The sequence below is a fragment of the Plecotus auritus genome (assembly GCF_963455305.1).
Source record: "Plecotus auritus genome assembly, chromosome: 3".
Lineage (NCBI taxonomy): Eukaryota > Metazoa > Chordata > Mammalia > Chiroptera > Vespertilionidae > Plecotus > Plecotus auritus.
The window spans coordinates 202,924,469-202,945,842 of NC_137772.1; the positions used below are offsets into that span (position 1 = coordinate 202,924,469).

The 21,374-nt window shown below is 46.6% G+C and overlaps 1 protein-coding gene across 1 annotated transcript in view; it reads right to left on the minus strand.

The window, feature by feature from the left end:
- Positions 1-21,374, minus strand: part of ETV6 (ETS variant transcription factor 6) — a 234,745-nt gene that overhangs the window by 5,103 nt on the left and 208,268 nt on the right. Inside the window, exons 5-6 of the mRNA XM_080659934.1 lie at positions 15,838-16,380; positions 1,481-1,623 (exon numbers count right to left, since the gene is read on the minus strand). Of these exons, the coding sequence (XP_080516060.1) occupies positions 1,481-1,623; positions 15,838-16,380 (686 nt within the window). The remainder of the gene's footprint in view (positions 1-1,480; positions 1,624-15,837; positions 16,381-21,374) is intronic.

The following is a 21,374-nucleotide window of genomic DNA, read 5'->3' on the forward strand; positions in this document are numbered from 1 at the left end:
GTTCCCACTATCTGTGGCCCATCCTTCACCTTCTGACCCACAGAGAAGTGCCTTTTTCTTTTTTGTTGCAGTGACCTTTCTCAAACTGTGTTTCTGGTTTGTCATTTTAAGGAAGAGATATTTTGTTGCTTAAAATTCCTGTTGTGGAAGCAGGAATACAGAGGTTCGGAGCGCTGGGGCTATGGCACCATGTGGGAGGTGCAGAGGGATTTTTCCCAGCGACTCGCGCGTGGAAGTGTCTGGCAGTGGGCCCTGCCGTGTGCGGTCATGGCCGGCACAGGTCCTCCAAGGCTGTAGCCAGGGCAGAGCTCGCTCGGCTGGGCCCCCTTGTCCCCTCACTTGGCTGAGCTGGCACTGTGCCACTGTGCCACCCACTTGTCTGTGATCAGACCTGGATCTTGGTTACTTGATTTTTTAAAGTAGAAATACAGATTTACTTAGTTTTTTGTTTTTTTTTATGGGGGGGGGCGTTGGAGGAGGTGTGCTCTTTGCTCTATTTTGTTGTGGTAAGAGTGCTTAACATGAGATCTACCTTTTTAACAAATTTTTAGTGCATAATGCACTGGTGTTAACGTGTTGTACAGCAGATGCCTGGAACTTACTCATTTTAATTAAAGGAAACTTCATGCCCATTGTGACTCCTCATTTCCCCCTCCCCCAACTCCTGGCAACACCATTCCATTCTTTGTTTCAATGAATTGCTATTTTAGGCACCCACAGAAGTGGAATCAGGCAGTATTTGCCTTTCTCTGACTTGCTTATTACACTTAGCATAATGTCCTCAAGGCCTGCCCGTGTGGCCGCCTACGGAAGAACGTCCCTCTTTTTTAAGGCTGAATAATACTCTCTTGCATGCACAGACCACAGTTCCTTCATCCACTCACTCATGGATGCACATTTGGGTTGTTTTACCTGCTTGGGACACGCACTTGAACAGTTTTCCTAACTCTAGAAGGCTGTATCTTTTAGATTCCACTCCCTCTTCCTAGTGTGGGAACTTGAGGGGCAGTCCTACTTCTTGCCCTGTTTGCTTTGAAAGGGGGATGTTTCAGAGTCAGAATGTCAGTATTTTCCGTGGGAAAGGGGCTGTCGGGACATGGGAGTCTCTGACTGAGCGGAACAGAAGCCACGCTTCAGAAGGCTCCCTCGTGCGTCACAGCCCCACGCGCTTCCCCGTTACCAGTTCCTAATGACACAGGTAACAGGGCCAGGTCAAGGGGGCGGGGGAGGGTTTCTCAGCCCTCGGCAGGAGGCCAGGATATGCTGAGCTCACTGGCACCTGGCCCGAGCAACACCGGAAAGGGGCATCTTTAATGATCTCCTTCCCTTTGCGACTGTCTAATTGTTCGCCCAGTAAGGAAGAAATGAAGTAATTACGGGCAGCCTTAGGAAGCAGAAGACAGACAATTATCCCCCCACCCCGGGAGAAAGGCTCTGTTTTGGCGCCAGTTTGCAGAGCAGCTATCTGGTGCCCTTTTACCTTATGGTTTCCCCACAGTCGAGCCAGTCCGTTGGGATCCACTATCCGGAATATTTTGGATTCTTTGTCCTCCCATCGGATGAAGTTTTCGTACCGGCTGTCAGAGAGCAACTGATAGACGTAATCCCAAAGCAGTCTACAGTCTGCGAGGAAAAGGGCAGGAAAACGCTGTTGAAAATGTTTCTTGTTGAGACCAAGAACGGGAATCAGAACGTAGTTGAGTGAGTAACTACTTTGGATGGATGACCTAACCCCCCGTCTGACAGGGAGACCTGTGCCCCGAGGGGCATGGGAATGGTGTTGGGGAGGGTGACCTCTGTCCTGTGTGGGCCTGAGACCATCCACTCCAACTGCCTCCTTCCAAGAGGGGGGCACAGTGACCGGAAGAGGGGAAGTGACTTGTCCACCGCCATGAGCCATGACCTGAATTTGAGCAGAGCCCACAGGAGAGAGAGAACCAGCTCGAACTGCAAATGCATTGGCCCTGGAAGTGCGCTGAAAAGCGGGCAGGCCGGGTGGCAGGCAGGAGGCGAGTCCCGATGTTCCCGAGAGAGCGGGTGGCATCAGTGGTGGTGCTAAGATGACTTGGGAGTTGGAGGGTGATACTGAATGGATAGAGACGAGAAGACTGGGGTCAGCTAAAAAATGGCAGAAAAAGAAGCATGTTGCATGAAAGGCTGTGGGGAAGGAAAAGACCATGGGACTCAGTGACTGGCCATGGGAACTGTGACCAGCATGCTGCTGCTGCTTCTTTTTTTAGAGAATACCGATATTCTCACTATAGCACACTTCGGAGGTCTTTAAAACTGCTTTATTATAAGGGGAGCAGGGTAGAAAGAAACCCAGTACAAAAATCCCTTTCTCTACTTCACAGCACGTGTCCATCACTGGGTTGGGCGACCAAGAGCTAGGCTTCCAGCTGGGGGTTGGCAAATTCAAAGAGAAGATGCTTGTGGCCTTCCCTTTGTTCTAGTGCTCTCTGGGTTTGCCCTCTAGCAGAGCCTTGACAGGTGGGTGGGGCCGACGGGTACTCTCTAGGTCTAGTTCCTGTTGGACTGGCCTCCAGATGAGAATAAGAGACCCAACTTCCAGGTGCTCACTGTGGACCGGAAGCTGTGCTGGGCACTCGCAGGACATAAGTAATAAATGACGAGCCGCAGGATGCCGTGTATGTACTCGGCACTCTTCACACGTTATTTCTAACCCTCACCCCAAGGTCCTGGGACTTGAAACCTGAGGCCTCTGCACTACAATGTGCTGACTCCCTCCTGCTGGGTGCGGCCTGGGAGACCTGGAGGGAGTGTCTGGGTTAGACCTGGAGAAATCAACACACCCTTCTCCGGAGTGTACCTGCAAGAGCAATGGAGTCAGGTCCCCTTGGGTGACTTTCTTGGAACTCCCCGAGGCTCGGTGGCCTCATTTATGCAACGGGACTAACAGCCCTTACTTTACAGCAGTCATTTTCCACTTTTTCATCTAGGGGCACAGCATACACCATTGCTAAAGTTCCGCAGCACACCAAAAAATGCAGTTTTTGAAGATCTGACAAAAAACTAGGCGTAGTTTTGATTCATTCACACTAGATGGCTAGTGTTGTGTTGGCTGTTGTCATTTTTAATCAGACAACCTGAGGGAAAAGAGGTCGGTGCCCTGACTAAGTAGTCAGGTAGGCACCACCTGCTTTAAACACTCTCGTGACGCACGGTTGAAATCGCTGCTTTACAGGGTTATCGGTAATGGGAGTGAAGAGAAAGTAATGAAAGGAACACAGTATTTTCTGGAGCTTTTTGCAGGCGCTGTGCTGTGTGCTCTGTGAGCAGGGCCGCATCTGGTCCCTGTGACACCGGATGAGGGATTTTATGGACAAGGAAGCTGGGGTGCAGCTCCGGAGGGACACAGAATTCTGGGTTCCACGTGACTTGGGGGCCTGTGCCGTGCCACACTGCCCAATGTGGCTTCTGTCCTCAGGGAAGCTGGTGAACAGGTGTACGTTTGTAAAAATTTAGGACTTCTCAGAGCAAGGTTTAACTCTGTCTAGTGCACGTTTTATGAAATCCAGCGTTTTCTCTGAACAGAAGGAACTGGCATAAAATATGGCATTTTCTGGGAGGCTTAATTTTTCTAGGAATTACCATGAAATGTAAAATGATCATAAATCTTGCCCTGGCGGGTGTGGCTCAGTTGGCTGGAGTGTCTGTCGTACCATACACCAATGGAGGCAACTGACTGATGTTTCTCTTGTGTCTCTCTTACGTCGATGTATTTCTCTCTCTCCCTCTCTACAATAAAAAAAAAAGTAACTGGCATTTAAAAAAATAACCATAAATCTTTAGTGTCTCTTACTGTATTCTTTTTCTCCCAGTTACCTGCATGTAAAAGTTAATGTGACGTGTTTCACTGTGTTTTGGAAAAGGACAAATGGTGTTCTTAAACCAATGACACCAGGTTCTGGAGCCTGAACCCCATTCTAACGAAGCTGGCCAGCGTCTTCGGACCCCACCCCTCCCTACAGCTGCGCTCTTACTGCCAGAGGGTGGGCTGAGGTGGGGGGACAGGGCCGGGGGACGGACCCAGTGTCGTAAGTACCTAGAGAAGCCAGTGTCACGCCATTGCAGACTGAGAATAATCAAGCTGTAGTAACATGACTACTCTAGTTTCTAGGCAAAGCAGCGGCATGGGCAAAGTGTCTTATCCCTCCCCACTACCCCTCCCCGTCTTACAACAATTTTACTGCAAAGAGGAAACAGAGAACTGAGCTGGGTTTAATGGTCCAGTTGTTGTCCTGCCATCCAATGGCAGATACATTTTAGTTTCCCACCATCTCTTCCAACTGGAAAACATCTGACAAAACCAAATATTATCGCATAAAATGCAGGTAAATAGGAGGAGCAAGGTGGTGTGGGGGTGTTGTGTATAACTTTGCTGTTTCCTACAGGGTTACAATCATTTTTACTACAAAGAGGCTTGATGACACTTTGGGATTTGTCTGATTTTGGCATGTGATTCTCTAGAGTGTTCATATGAATAAAATCTATAATAATAAAAGCATAATATGCAAATTGACCGAACGGCCGAATAGCAGACGGACCATCCAGACGACCTTTCGGAAGACCTTCCGGACAAAGCCGGGGCTGCAAGGACGAAGGCAGCCGGGGCTGCGAGGGCCGAGGCAGCCGGGGCTTTGAAGGCCTACCCGTGCACGAATTTTGTCATCAGGCCTCTAGTGAACTAATAAAAAACTACCTGGTTGTCTTATGTAGTTGGATATGGAGAACGTTTGCCCTTCTGAAGGTGAGCAGTACATCAGCAGCCCTCCCAGCTGCAGGCTTCCTGGAGCTACGCCTTCAAGTGGCTGGTTCTCCTCTCATCCCCATCTGCACAAAGATGTTCACGTGTATGGTTTCTGTTGCTTCTCTTTTACTGTCTTGGCACCCCCTTTTTCTCATAAAACAGTAAATGTGAACCAGCCACTTCTTCAAGTACGGGCTTGTAGACAGCTCCTGGGAAGGCACATGGGCATTCTTTAATTACTGTCAGCTGAACTCAAGGCGACAGGCAAAGCCATGCCCTGGGAACACGCCTTGCCAAAAGGACAAGGGTGTTATCAGCTTGACCTTCATTTCAGTCCATGGTGTGGGGAAGTGGTTTTGATATCTAAATCCAGCCTAGCACCAGGAATGCTCAGGGCCTACTCAAGAATGCAAATAATCTCCTTTTGTCTTGACCTTTTGGTGAAACTTCCTGATATTTGGGATATAAAATAAACTCGCTGGATTGGCTCTGGGTCCCTGGCCCTGTCTCTCCATCAGAAGAGGACGGTGGTCCCACCCGGTCCCAGCTTTTTCCTTCTATCTCCGTGTCTTGTCTCTTTCTTTTATTTCTCAATTGCCAGCCGCCCCTACTCAGGAACTGGACCTGCTCTCTAGCCGTGCTGGACGCGGAAAGAGAGCTATACCTACACGGGCTTACCCAGGACTGGGCACCATGCTGGTTTTTCATCAAACTGCGACCTTTATGCAAACCATTTACTAAGAAGAGATCTGGAGGGTTATCTGTTCTTTGGTTGGTAAAAATGAAGGGTGGGCTTACCAGAGCACAGACTTCACCTGTAAGATTCAAAACCACGTGTACCTTGAAAGCTTTTCCCTTTCATAAATGTGAAAATAACCCCAAACAAGCTATCACTTAATCATTTTAAATGGCATTTAATCCAGCAAAGCCAACTTCAGCTGAGTAATAAAAATATGTTGACATTCAAGACATATTGAATTACTCAGTCACTAATGGAGGAAGCAACAGGAATTTTGTAGCATAAAGCAGTTGTTTCAAGCTCAGAGTACAAGTGGCTTTTATAACACTATTGATTGTTTTGTTTCTTTAGTTAAAAATTATGCCAGATGATAAAAATAACTGCCTGCCCATGCAAGTTTTTTTCTTCTTTCTTTCTTTCTTTCTTTCTTTCTTTCTTTCTTTCTTTCTTTCTTTCTTTCTTTCTTTCTTTTTTTTACAATTGAAGTTCAAGCCATATGAGTTTTTAAGATTTCAATGACATAAAAGGCAGATCCTTCTTACTTCCCTGGGTCCTTTGGAGACTGTTACCACTGCCCCGCCCCTGCAATTTTTCCTGTGTCCATGTCCGCACAGACACAATGTTCTTTTTCTCTTTCTAAACTGAGGTATCACAGATATGCCACAGTATGGTATTAGTTTCAGGGGTACAATGCTACATAATGACTGGACATTTTTATCTGTGGGGAGATGATCACCACAGTAAGTCTAGTTACCATCTGTCACCAGACAAAGTTACACAGTTTTGTTGTGATGAGAACTTTTAAGATTTACTGTCTTGAGAACTATCAAATATGTACGACAGTATTCCTGACTATAGTCACCACGCTGTACATGACATCCCCATGACTTACTTGTTTTTTAAGTTTGTACTTTTTCACCCCCTTCATTCATTTTGCCCATCTCCAACCCCCTCCCTCTGGTAAATGTCACTGTATTCTTTGAGATACAGTGTTCTTTGATCATCAAGGAAATGGTTAATACTATGTAATAAAACTCATCAAACTCTATAAACAAAAGTCCATCCCGTTAGAAAGCACTTGAACATGCATGTAAAAACAGTTGTCTCACAAGGTATTCAGTAATTTTAAGGGCATTTCTCCTAAACGCAAGGGCCTTCTCCATCAAGGCATGTGGATATGTTAAACAAGTGTCCATTATGTGGACTGTCTCTTCCACCCGAGGAAGTTTATGAAAGGGTTTAGCGCAAGCAAAATGCCATCACGAAGAACCATTTTCTAATTGCAGAAGGAGAGTGCTCGCTCTTTCCTGCTGCGCGAGGTACCCTGGGTGTCTGCAGCTAAAAGACATGGTAAAAAAATCCCTTTCTGTGGTTAGGAAGAAATATTTTCACTCCCACGTCTGTCTCTTACCAGAAACTCACTACACAAGTTCATTGAGCAGAGACTGTAAAAAGGCTGGGCAGTTCACACATAACCAACATGGTTTCCAAAGGGGGGGGGGGAGATAAAAAACCATGCTAGACAAAGCTGATGCTTATAAAACCTAAGTGGGATGTCAAGTTGGACAAAGGGAATTGTTTAATGATGGTGGTTAATTTAAATTTCGAGGAAGCTTCTAAGAGAGCAATCTGATGTAGTTTTCATTGCCTCAGTGGAATTTTAAGTGAAGGTCTGGAAAACGGAGTTCTGTGGGTATAATCTCCAACAGGAAGGGGCTGAGTGTCCCTGTTTAATTTCTTTAAATTTATTATGAAAAAATAATACATTTATTTCAAATTCAGCAACAAAACAGGTAAGCAACATGCAAAAAAACTGCTGCCTGGGCCAGTGTGTTCAGTGGTTAGAGCATCAGCCTGCGCACCGGAGGGTCGCAGGTTCGATTCCCGGTCAAGGGAATGTACCTGGGTTGCAAGTTGAATCCCTGGACCTGGTTGGGGCGCATGCAGGAGGCAACCAATTGATGTGTTGGTCCTCTCACATTGATGTTTCCCTCTCGCCCCTTCCCGCCTCCCTTCCACTCTAAAATCAATGGGAAAAAATGCCCTCGGGTGAGGACCAACAAAACAAAACAAACGGTAATTGCTACTCTGCATTATAAAAGTAACTAGAGTTTCTAAACTACTGTTCCCTATGGAGTATTTGGCAATGTTCTGAGACAACGGTGGTCACCTCACTGGGGTAGAGACTGCTACTAGCGGGTACAGGTCAGAGTGCTACTAAATATAATGCACAGCACAAGCCCCAGATCAAAGGATTATTTGGCCCAAATATCAAGAGTGGCAAACTCGAGAAACCCTGCTTATAGACACACAGAGCTTACCACAGGCAGGGGGCGACCTGCAGCTCAGGATCCCCTGCCTCCTCTATCCTACATTACCCAGACGCAGAAAGTTGATAAATCCAGTGCAGGCAACCCTGTGTGGATACGCAGAGGTGTGCTTACAATGGATCATTGCTTGCGCTTTGCTGTGGCTAAGGAAAACAGAAACCATATGTGAGCAGGGGCAAGCTGGGGGAGGGAGGAGCTGAGGCACCGAAGACAGAGCCATGCTTCCTGGCTGCATGGGGCAGAGGGACCGCAGCTACAGACCAGGCGGGGCCTTCACACCTGCGGCTGCCCAAGGGGGGAAATGCTGGTGTCTGCAGCTCAGGCCTCACAGCTGAGCTGGAACCACAGCTGGATGCGAGCACCGCCCAGCCCCTGCTTTGCCCAGGGGTGGGACAGCAGGGGATTCCCACCCAGGGACTGCGGGGAGGTAGGGACGCTGTCTTACAGAAAGGCGTACCCTCAACCAAACTGGAATTTCCAGTCTCCCCCAGCCCTCTATCATTTTCCACGCACCCACTGTGCCGGTACTGTTTATCCTTTTAAGAAGTCGTTCTGAAGCCTCCTCCTCTTTCAGGTGCTCTGATTTCTCAGTGCTTCCCAGTGAAAATTGAGTGCTGACTCAGCCAGAGTGTGAGGGGCCAGCACCCCTCCCCCACCAAAGAGTCCTGCTGGGGTGAAGGGCAGCACCCCCCCATCACCATCCCCAGGGCTCTCATCCATCTCCTCCAAACAGGGACAGCGGCAAAGCCCCAGAGGAGGCGAGAGGGAGTGCAGTAGGTAGTCTCCAAGGAAATGAGGAAACCAGGCGCCTCGAAGGAGGACAGCGTCACGCAAAACAAACGCCCCGGACAGGTCAGTGCCCCGTGCCAGCTCTGGTGGGCAGCAGTGAACACTCAGTGATGAACCTACTTGTGCTAGACATTTGCCTATTGTCTCCTTAGAACTCTAAAGTGCCCGAAGTGGGTATTCACATTCTTACTATGGAAAAGGCAGCTAGGCCTCAGGGACGTTAAGCACCTTTGCTTAGGAGGCCAGGACTAGGGTCCCCCCCCCCCCCCCCGACTCCAGAATCCACGCTGTCCCACAGGCCCACACTGCGCCCACACACCAGGCTGGCTGCGGATCAGGACCTGGGCCAGGAGCCCTCGGGGTCTGGGCTGCAGGGGTCTGGTGAGGGCGCTCTGGCTGCGAGAGTGTGGGGGGACGTGGTGCTTTCAGCTGCGGCTAAAATTCCGAGCCCCTCTGGCTCATGGAGACGTACCACAGGCCATCGTTCCTTTCCTCCAAACACATCTACACGTGCGAGGGTGCGAGCAAAGGCATTCACACACCTGCACACCCACACCTTACCGCAAAGGCCTGCCATCACTTCCATACTAATCCCTGACACTTCGCTTTTAGGACGCCCGCCCCTTTTTCCCCCTTCGAGGCTGCTCCCGAGGCTCATTTGTAAAAGAAAAGTCCATGAGCCGCATCTGAAACAATTTCACCAGCACTAAGTACTGCTGGGGACTTCCCTTTGAAGCCCCCGAGGATGAGCCTCAACGGCTTCCCCTGGGTCTCAGGCTCATTTTCCTTCATCTGATTTAAGATTTGAGGTGTCCAGGATTGACTCTCTGTGCATATGAAACTCACCCAGTCAATACAACCAAATCAAGCAAGTACAGTCCTAGCCTGGTGACAAATACGCAATATAGGAGACTCGACGCCTCCTCGACTGGAATTTTGTTTCTATTAAAAATGTAAGCTTGAGAGATATAATCAACCTATTTCTTAAAGCCCCTTTAAGGATCTGAAAGATTGCAATGATGTGTGTTACATGAGGGCTGGGGAGGGAGAGAACATGGCCTGGGGGGCAGGGGGATTCTATGTCTTATCTGTTTGTTGTAGGATCAACCAACCAATGAAATCCTCACCAACCATGAAGAAGTTAATGTTTGCAAAGCAAAGGAGAGACTTAAACAAAAGCTGTGAGATAAGCACAAGACAAGGAATAGTCTCCATTTGGATGGTCATGGACTCTGAACAACAGATCTATTCAGACCTTCAAAGTCCTCACTTCTGTGTGGCAAATGAGGGCTATGGATGGATTCTAGAGCAGTCTGCCAATGAATCCTGCTTCCTTGGCAGATTTTTGGATTAAGGCCAAGGAAGAGACAAGCCGACAGGAAGTCTGATCACTCAGGTTTTAATGGAATTGAAGAACTTTAAGAGAAAGCCAAAATGACTTAAAATTTTTCTTTTAAGACTTAGCTGTTGGCAGTTAAAAACAAAACAGTAGCTTAGTTTGTTGATGGCATAATGTAAAAGGGGTACTGCCTAGGCCCGGAAAGAGGCAATGTTTAGAGACGCTCTATCCATCACCTAGAAAACTTTGAACAACAAAGAAAACTTTGAACAACAAAGAAAACTTTGAACAACAGAGTTTTCTAGGTGGACACAGAGATACGTGATGATTTTGGAATAAATGAACGAATGACTTAACTATACAATTCAAGTATGCAAAGAAATACTTTCTTTTTTTGTTTGTTAATCCTCACTGAGGATATGTTTTCCGTTGTGGGGGGGGAGAGAGAGGGGGGGGAGGGAGGGAGAGAGAGAGAGAGAGAAAGAGAGAGGGAGAGAGAGAGAGAGGAAGGGAGAGAGGGAGAGAGAGAGAGAGGGAGAAACACTGATGTAGCAGAGATACATTGGTTGGTTGCTCCCTGCATGCACCCGCTGGGGCTGGGAGCAAACCCGCAACCCAGGTACTTGCCTTTGACCAGGAATCGAACCTGTGACCCTTCGGTGTGCAGGCCAACACTCTAACCATAGATCCACACTGGCCAGGATGAAATAATTTCCTTTATTTCGCTGTATTTATGTTGACAATGTTACTGTAACCATCCGGGCTGGTCTGCAAACAGCCTGCAGCCTAGAACTTGTCTCCTTTCTTACTTCATTGTTATTGCTGCTCGCACATGTCTTAGGCACGCCTCATTCTCTAAAGCGCAAGTAATTGCTCTGAGGAGGGACAGTGTTTTCTTCTTCTGCATGCTGCCTTACACCCATGACTCCAAGCACAACGACCAGACACGTAAGCGAGGCTGGGACAGCAAATGCTGCTGTGAAAGGCCAAGGATGAGTAGTGTAGGCTTTGCTGGCCACACCAGCTCTGCTGCAGCCACTCAACGCTGCCTTTCAGTGCACAGCACACAATGCAGCCACCGGTAGCACTGGGTGACTGGGAGTGGCTGTGTGCCAATCAAACTCAATTTACAGAGACAGGTGGCAGCTGATTTGGCCTTCGGGGCAGAGTTTCCAACCCCTGCTCTGGCGGCCCAGGTCAGAAGGAGACTCGTGTGTTGGAAAGGGTGCTGGATGGAAGCTCGAGGCTGGACTCTTGGTGTGTGTGACTCTCCGTTTCCTCATCTGTAAAGGACCCTTCTAGCTTTGAAATCATCGGGTTCTAAGATGAATGTGCATATACACTGAGAGCATGACTCATGGCATCACCAGAGCTGCACCTTGTCAACTGTAGAGCTCTCTGCCAGCAAACTCTTTGCTCACAAAACACGTCGGTGAGACACAGACCAGTAAAACTTCTATGGGCTGAGAGAAATGTTAGAAGGTTGGCAGATGCTGGCTTCCTCTCCCGCCCCACCCAGCAATTCCTTCCTGAGGATAATACATAGAAAACAAGCACAGAAAGAAGCAGCTTGCTCATAGTCACACACCGTTAGCTATTCAATAAAAAATAGAACCCAGGACTTCGTCTCACTCTGGCCTGTGTGAACTCTCTCCCAGAAACACCAGCCATTCCAACTTGTTAAACTCAATAATAGTCCATCTTATCCTTTGGACAGTAAACAACACCTTTAAAAATAAACTGAATGTGATATTTAAATAGATCTAATTTGCGGTTTGTATTTAAATTATCAACTACCTCCTGCATTTCCTTTATTGATTATTTTAGTTTTGCCACAAGATAAATACCTAGGTAAACTGTCATAATTTTGCATGCAATCTCTTAATTGTATGGTGTATCTCAATATTAAACAGTGAAAAAATAAAGAATTGATGAAGTATGATGGATTTTTAATGGACCTGGATTCTTAGATTTACATTTTTACCTGAAGTAAGAAAATATATATATATATATATGGGGCCTTATCTTGTTGGCGTTTTTGTCATCTAGAATGACCGCTTTTTCTCTAATTTTCACTTGTCCACATTCGAAGTATTCATCTAAGCCCAGCTAAAAGCCACCCCCTCCATGAAGCCTTCCCTGATAGGCCTGCTACAACCTCCTGTAGTACTTAATAGGAGTCCTTTGCCGATACCAATTACAGTATTGCACTTACAGCTAACGTGTTTACACCTCTTTAAACACCCATGAGTGCAGTAAAGTGCCTTAAATGCAGGTGTCCACATGCATAAATCTTAGGGTACCTGAGCAAATTATATCTGAGTGGATAAGAATTCGACTTTACTACTTGATCAACATTCATAAGTTGTTTCTACCCATACCCTGCAGCTATGGTACTCATCAGAGTGACATTCAACAGCACCTTCATGTCACCTTCATGTCTTTCTGCTCTGTGCTCATTCAAAAAGCTAAAGGGACTAAGTCTTCTCATCTAACAGCTGCTTTATAGGGATCGGAAGGATCATTATGGCTGTTTAGTAATGACAGAACTTTACACTGTACATAGAAATCACCCAATAAATTTGACCTTCAATAAACAGAATCCATTTTACAAGGATCGGCGTAATCCAAAAAGACACTAGAAGAACTGGGTTGGAGAGGCAGGGACCTCCCAAATGACACAAAGGAGCCTAGAATTGTGATGAGGGTTACAGAATCAAGACTAAGCATGAGATCATAGGCTTTTGGAGCTGGAGTTACATTGTAGATTTTCCAACCCCCTCATTCACTGAGAAAAACAGTGCCATTTAGTTAAGTGAACTACTCCTGGATTTGGTGGTATTAGTTGATACACACATCGGGAGATGTTTAAACTGTTGACTATGCCATTAGAGCATTCATAATAAATAATTTCAGGGGACTCTATCATACTGCATGAGTTCTTGCATCCCTCCAAAGGGTCTGGGCCCTAAACTATTTAACGTGAATATTGTGATTTCCTAGAGCTGTGGTCGGCAAACTGCGGCTCGTGAGCCACATGCGGCTCTTTGGCCCCTTGAGTGTGGCTCTTCCACAAAATACCACGGCCTGGGCGAGTCTATTTTGAAGAAGTGGCGTTGGAAGAAGTTAAAAAATTTGGCTCTCAAAAGAAATTTCAATCGCTGTACTGTTGATATTTGGCTCTGTTGACTAATGCGTTTGCCCACCACTGGGCTAGAGTAACCGAGAAAAGCATAGATCCCTCTTTTCTGTGTGCTGTTAAGGGAGAGGGGGCATCCATAGGCACCCAGGTCATCGCTTGGCACAATATCCTAATCGTCCTGATGAGACTACATCCATTGGCCAACAATTCTGAAGTGTGGGAACAAGAATTTAAAAAGTAGCACCATTTTTAAGGGACTAATATTTTAAAATTTACAAACTACTAAACAAGGGAAAAATAACTCCCTAAGTCTAAAAACCTTAACTTTCTTTAGGTACAGACTCATCTTAGATTCCTAAGAAGTCTGTGGTGAGGACCGCGTCACAGAGGCGGACAAAACCGATTTCAGAGGAAGACAGCCCCCACCCAGCGGGCAGCACTACGGACAGCATCCTGCAGCCACCCAACCCCTATTTGACCTCTGCTTCTCTGGGGTTCAGTTTCCTCTGTGGTTTCCCCTTCCCAAATGACCCATATAACACAAATACAGCGGTAATAAGCTACCTCAAGAGAATTATAAACACGGAGGAAGTATCTGCAGAACGTCCAATGCTGCTGTGCAGACCATGCGAGAAACAACACAAGAAGGGTCTCAGGGGTCCTCAAACTTTTTAAATAGGGGGCCAGTTCACTGTCCCTCAGACCGTTGGAGGGCCGGACTATAGTTTAAAAAAAAACTATGAACAAATTCCTATGCGCACTCCGGGCCCGGGACGAGTCGGCTGCTAAGCAGGACAGGCAGCTGCACCTGGCGGGCTGGATAAATGTCCTCGGCGGGCCGCATGTGGCCCACGGGCCGTAGTTTGAGGACCCCTGGCTGAACAGCACGTGACGGGTCGTGTACATTATTCATGGCACTGTGCTAACCCGTCCTCTTTCTCCAACTGGGAAATTCTCAGGTTTTGTCTAAGCTCTGCTTCTTTTTCCCCTGCTCTCCTTTTCAGTTTCTTTTTTCTTTTTATTATTAAAGTAATACTTATATATACATACAGGTAGAGAGAACAGTAATCCTTCCCCCCTCCTCCCCCCGCCCCACCACAGGCATCCATCACCTGGCCACATAGCCATTGGCTCAGGGCTGACCTTATTTTAGGCAGACTCCATCTATTCCTCATGCCCGACTCTGCGGGATGATTTTGAATCAAATCCCAGATATAGATCATTTCATTTTTCATAGTTTTTAAAACACATAAGTCATATTTCTTTGCCATCTTATTTTCTTGATTCAACATTCCTGATGTAAATTATTTATAACAATAAAATTGAGACAACATTGGAGGTGCATTTGGGGCCAGAGAAAAATTTGGAAACAACTTAAAGAAGGGACACTGAGTGGAGGCGGAGGTGATTAAAGTAAGGAGCCTATAGGACCCCAGGCTGTTGAACTGCTCCACCCTGGAGTGCAGCTGGCACTTTATCCTGGGGCATCAGCTCATGGAGGAGGAGGAGGAGGAGGAGGAGGAGGAGGAGGAGGAGGAGGAGGGGGAGGAGGAGGAGGAGGAGGAGGGGGAGGGGGAGGAGGAGGAGGAGGAGGAGGGGGAGGGGGAGGAGGAGGAGGAGGAGGAGGAGGAGGAAGATGAGGCATTTCTCACCTTTTCCTGAACAGGCCGGACCCCTCCCCTCCTTCTTCCATGCATTGTTCCCACCAATAAACACAAATCACCTTCAGCATCAAACTACCTCCCTGCTAAGCCTTCCACAATTCCTACCGTCAAAACGTGCCTTCTCTCTGCTTTGCTTCCATAGTACTTAATTATCCCAGCACACAGTGAGTGAGTAATAAATAAGTGAATAAATGCTTGTGCACTGAATGAATGGGACATAGGACTTACTTCATTCTGCCTTATATCTTAGTTAGTGGTTTTCCCATCTGTCTCTCCAAGTACATTTTAAATTCCTTGAAGAAATAATTGTGTCAAATCAGCTCTGTGTCCCTTGCTTCCTAATGTGTTTATCTGCGCATAGTCAGTGCTCAACAAATGTCTCCGGAATAGAACGACGCTCTAGGCAAAGAGCTAATCTTGCCGAGCCGTTGGAAGATTAAGCTTCTGGACTGACTTCATGTAAATTACGGGAAGACGAGCAAAAATGCAATGTGTAGATGTCTACTGGTTTCTTGTTTTAGGAAACAAATCAGGGCTTGTCATCATAAAAGAATTCAAGAGTGGTTTCCTCCATCCCAATGACCCAACACCTGCCTCCAACACCACCCTCCTGTTTTTCTCTGCTGCCCCCTCACAAGTGAAGGCTGCTGAGCTCCTGCCCACAGGGTGGAATTACAGGCCTGCGCCTGAGACAAAGGTTCTTTATGCCGTGTCTGCTTATTAATTAGCGGCTGGAAACTTCAGGACAGGGCCATTAACATGCTCATAAACCTTTTATTTTAAGTGTTTTCGCTTAGCCATGACTCTGATGTGACTCTCCTTATAAGCGGGATGTAGGACATTTGTTCCTTAACATTTCTGAGGCTCATTAACCACTTCGTCCCAGCAGCTCATTAACTAGCCCATTAGGGATTTCGCCTCATCCAGGCAAAAGTCCCTCAGAGCCTTGGAGGGCACCTAATTGGGGCTGGTGTGAGGCTGGCTGCAAAGTTCTCAGGAGGGAATAGGGCTCTGTTAGGCCTGCCTGAGGCTGAGGTGGCGACAGAGGGGAGCACCCACTTACCTGCTATCCTCCCAATGGGCATGGCGTGCTCCTCGGGCGGGGAGACGGAGACCATGATGTGGTTCATGTACAGGTCTTCCCGATGCGACAGGTTGATGGGTTTCCCTTCCCTGTGCAGCCCGTCCTCGGAGAGCCTGGACTGTTTGAAATCCACGGAGTGCCGGGGGTTCAGGATCAAAGGGTGCATGATGGGGCTGGGCATCAGCTGGATCACGCGTGTGCTCTCCTGCCGGGGGCTGGGCGGCTTCTGGTGGGACTCGGAGGACGGTGGGCGGTGATTGTTCTCCAGGGGAGACACCGACAGGGGGTAGGGCTCCTGGTGGTTGTTCTCCTGGTGGAGCCTTGGTCCCTGGGCCCTCTCGGCTGGGGAGAGGCGGCGGATCATGTTGTCCAGGGGGGACCGGAGGGGCCGCTGCTCTGGGTCAGGAGATGGCCGGTGATTTGTTGTGATGGGTGACCTAGAGCGGTGCAACAGTTCGATGGTGGGAGGGTTGTGGTGGACATTCTCCACGGAAGGCCTCGGGGTCCTCTGGACGCAGTTATCTGTGGAGCAGAGGGAGACACCATCAGAGCCCCCGGTGAGCTGCCAGGGGAGGGACCTCACTGCAGCTCTACGGTGAACGGGGCAGGTGTGCAGTGCAGCCGCTTTCTGCCCAGGATGCAGGGCTGTTTTCCCCGCTTAGAAAAACTTAAGTGCGCATACTTAGAATTCTTTCCCTGCCACTAGACAGCTAAGAATGTCTACAAACATTCCATTAATCACCTGCTAGTGGCTTACAAACACGAGGAAGCCAAACTTTCATTCTTTACCTTTGGCTCTGCATGTGGCTTTCAGGGTCCTTAAGGGTTTCTCTCTAGATGCTTTCCCTGACTTACATTGTCATAAGCAAATTTTCATATTCTCTACCTCCAGGAGGTATAGGTATTTAACAACAACAACAACAACAACAATAAAGCAATTACTATATCCTAGGTTCTGCATTGTACTATTTAAAATTTACAACACTCCTAAGTAGCAGATACTAACTACATTAATCCTACTTCACAGGTGAAAAAATGGAGGCATAAAGGAGGTAAGCAATTTACCCAAGGTCACAGAGCCAGTTAAGGGGATTAGAACCAGACTCCAATCAGATTCTAGAACTCATGTATCAATTGCAATATCTACCACTTTTCTATATACAAACCGAGGGGGAAGTAACACCTAACCTGCTCTAAGCATGAATAGTGGGGCTAATGTACAGAATGACAATCTGATTGTACTTGAAAGAACAATTAGGATCACTTTGTTTCTGAGTGTGCAGACCCTACCCACAGGTGCTTAAAGACAGGCAGAGGTCAGTAAAAAGGAGTAACATACCTCCACCCCATCCCACTTGAACTTTCAAGCTGGTCACATGTGAGCAAGGACAACCCAGAAGTATACACAGCTCTGCAACAGAAGTTGTTCTGTAGGCTGGGTTGAGAGAGGAGCTAGCATACATTTGGCTTTGAGTCCCTGCTAAGAATAGGAAAGAGATAAATCTGTCTATGAAAATGGAGCTTTCTATAGGGCCCCACACTCATCTTCATGAAGTTTTTCTGGCCACATCTATTCCCAGAACTGTCTCATTGGCATAGCTACCAGCAGGCGACTGGTTTAATAAGTTACAGTATACCTCTTAACAGTGGAGGACTATGTGGCTATAAAATGGAATGAGGAGTATCTCAATATTCTGCTAAGCGCTGGTCTCTAGGCTCTATAGTTAGATAAGCAAAGCAAGATAAAGTATTTATGGTATGCTACCATTTTTCTAACGAAGAAGGGGATTCCAGCTTCAATAATGGCAGAGTGGCTTGTATTGAACTAACCTTCCTACACGTAGAAATAATAGAATCTGGATAGAATACATTTCTAAAAGTTATCTGAAGGTAATGGGAAAAAACTGAAGGGGATTTCCCTCTTGAAAGAAGGGAACTGCACAGAGTGAGATACCAATCTGCAGAGCTTTTGCTCTGAGGACTGTCCATGTAATGTGGGGCAGATAGAAAATGACTTGAAAGTTGCTTGAGGTGTCATGGATTCAGGTATGGCTGCCAGAATGGCAAAAAATTGAGAGAGCAAGTCTCATAAAGAGAGCTTCAGAGGGAATATCACTAAATTGGCACATAAAGTTTTCTCAAATCTTTAACATGTGCTCTGAATAGCACATGTGCTGGGGAAACTCTCTAAGGAGCTCAGTGAAAAGCAACAGCTGGATGATTGAAAGATAGGAGCAGAAATCTCAGCTACTGGCCACTGCATTGAAGACAGAATTTGGATTTTAAGTTCCATTAAAAAGCTCTGTAAGCATCTCAGGCTGTGTATTAACCCAGAATGGCCACACCTTATGAGTAAGGATAGTGCTCTAGGACAAAGAGATTTACCCGATGGCTAAAGGCAAAGCTGAAGCAGATCTGTCCTAACTAAATGTAAGATCAAGACTCAACAAATTCAAAGTGACTGGCTAGTCATTTAACTGCCTGTTAGAATAAAAATCAGCATCTTTCGGAGGAATCTATATATATACTAGTAAAAGCCTACATGACCATCTGACCGCTCGACCACCTGACTGGTAGCTATGATGCACAATGACCACTAGGAGGCAGACACTACAACCGGTAGCTATGACGTGCATTGACCACCAGGGGGCAGATGCTCAACACAGGAGCTGCCAAGCTGCAGTGACTTAGCAGCTGTAGTTCTTGGGTGATGCACCCGGAACCAGAGAGGAGGGAGCCCGATTCTGGGGTGCGTCACCTGAGAACTGCCCTCTTGCAATCGGGACCCCTCAGGGATGTCAGAGAGCGCAGGCCAGGCCGAGGGACCCCACCTGCCGGAGGGACCCCGCTCACTCCATAGACGCCCTTCGAGCCCTGGCGCCGCCCCAGGGAGGGACCACAGGAGATTGGCTCCAGGGTGTGTCTGGCCCATCTCGCCCAGTCCCACCCTGCCGGCCACCTTCTTATTAATTTCCTTTCAATGTGCATGAATCCATGTCCTGGGCACCAGTATAACATAATACAGAGTCTCTACATACTTGCTTGGATTCTGATTCAAACTTAGAAACATTGATGAGATAGTTGGGGAAATGTGAACATTAACAGGATATTTGGTGATACTGAAGATCTATTAGTTTTCAGGTGATGTAATAACTCTGTATGATTTTATAACAGGTCATCATTTCAGACCTGTGCTGATATATTTACAGATGAAATTATATACCTGGGATTTGCTTTACAATAATCTGGAAGGTGAATCAGAGTGTACCTGGGGCATAGAGAAAATAAGAATGGCCACAACTGATCCTTAAAGCTGGTGATAGGTACATGGTGGTTCATTATACAGTATAATTGTCCCTACTTTTGAATCAGTTTGATATTTGCCACTATAGAAAGGTGTGTGTTTTTAAGTGCTTAATCAATCTTACAATGATACAGGTTGGGATGACAAGTACTAACTTCGTCACTTGAACCCAAATGCAAATAAATGCTTACAAGGTACTGGCTGGACCCATGATATTAACTTTAATAGCTGAGATTATTAGTATGATATAAATGACCTGTAATCTTTTGGGGATGATTCTTTTCATAGCTAATATGGATTGCGATTCTGCTAGCCATGAACACTTGTCATTTGTCACAGAATATGGCCATCGTAAGCAAGTATTTAAGATAGTTGCATTTTGAAGTTTCATATCTTTTCTTCTAAATGCCATTTACAGAATGTCTCCCTTTCCTTAAAAGCTTATTAAGGTTTTAAAAATACTTAAGGATGATGAAGGCCATGTGTTGGAAAATCCTATTTCCTGAATCCATTTCCCGTCTTACAAATTGCAAAATGACACAGGCATTGGCCAGTAGTCTGGTTACCTACAAGCTTCCTTTGATGTCCTGGGCTTCAAGGCTCAGTGTACGGGTGTGCACTCAGGGCAAGCCTTAGGAAGTCTGGGCGGACTATGAGAGGAAGAGCTTTCATGCCAAGGGTAAAAGAGGAACTGATGTAATGTCCTGGAGAGATTTCACTCTCTGTTCCTGCCCAGATCGTTGGGAACAATAAAGGAGGGAGATAGTGCTCTGGATAATCAACTCAAATTTTACTTTTGACTCAGGATCTGGCAGGAACAGGACTTGGTGGAGCATGATTTATTTCTCTCCCTGCACACACCACTCAAAGAGGAAGTACTTGATGAAGTTGATAACATTAATGGTAGAGAACTGGATGCGAGGGTTTTAACTCCAGGCAACTGGTGGTCTGGGCACAACCACTGTCAAGGCTGAAAGGCCTGCAATGAGGTCTTCCAAGCTTTTGTTTCAGTTTGCAAAGCATGCGCCCACGGATGGAGAGGGCGATGACGTTCCTGCCCTGCTGCCTGCAGCCTCTGTTATTATAAGTTGGCAGCAGGGTATGGAAACTTATGAGACCAGAGCCGGCAGGCAGAGAAGCTCCGGACACAGGAAATGCACCGAGCGGACAGTGGGTGCATTAAATCCCCCAGATGTAGGAGTCTTCTGTCTAAAACAAGAAGATTTTTTTTGGTCTGGCCTTGATGTCTGGGTTTGTTCTTGGTGAATTGCCCATCTGGAAAACTAGGAGATTATCCACATTGCCCTACGTCTGAAGGTCTTGATATGGGAGGGAAATGCATAAGGAAGAGGGAGTGAAAGCCACACATAATTAGTGTGGGTGTGGAAGGAAGAGGGAAGGGGGAAAAAGACCAAGGACTGGTAGAGAACCCATTCTGGTTGAAAGTGTTTTCTGATCCCAAACCTTTCTCTTTGTACCAGTAGGTCTCTTTTAGACACATATAATCCCTTCTCACTACCAAACAGCCCAAAATATGATGATTACAAAATCATCATATAAATAAATGTGATGATTATATATATATATAAAAAAGGTCTGATTTCTTTTCTCCTCTTTTTTTTTGGGGGGGGGGGGAGGGGCGGGATTGTTTGTTAATCCTCATTTGAGGATATTTTTCCCATTGATTTTTAGAGAGAGTGGAAGGGAGAAGGAGAGACAGAGAGAGAGAAACATAAATGTTGGGTCAATTGGTTTTCTCCCCCATGTACTTTGACCAGGGCTGGAGATTGAGCCTGCAACCAAGGAAGGTGCCCTTGATCAGAATAGAACCCGGGACCCTTTAGTCTAAGGGCCGACGCTCCAACCCCTAGGGCTCTCCTCTTTCTTTTTACCTATTAGAAAAGTTTCTCTATTTAAAATTCACTAAAAGTTGACCCAATTTAATCATGTTATAAATAATGAATATTAGTAAACCTAAAAAAAACCAAAAAACAGAACAAAAACAAATTGCCTTTGGTTAAAGTCATGGGTTTTGACTGGAAAATCTCCAGAGTAGAACAAAGGCTAAGATCAAGTTTATACCTCACACACAGGATCATACGTCCACCAGCATGCTTTCCCCGAGGCCACGGACGATGATAAGAAGTTAGGGAGATGCAAATCAACAGGCCCAGCAGGTCAGCCTCTCTCATCAGCCTCAGTCTCCTGTCCC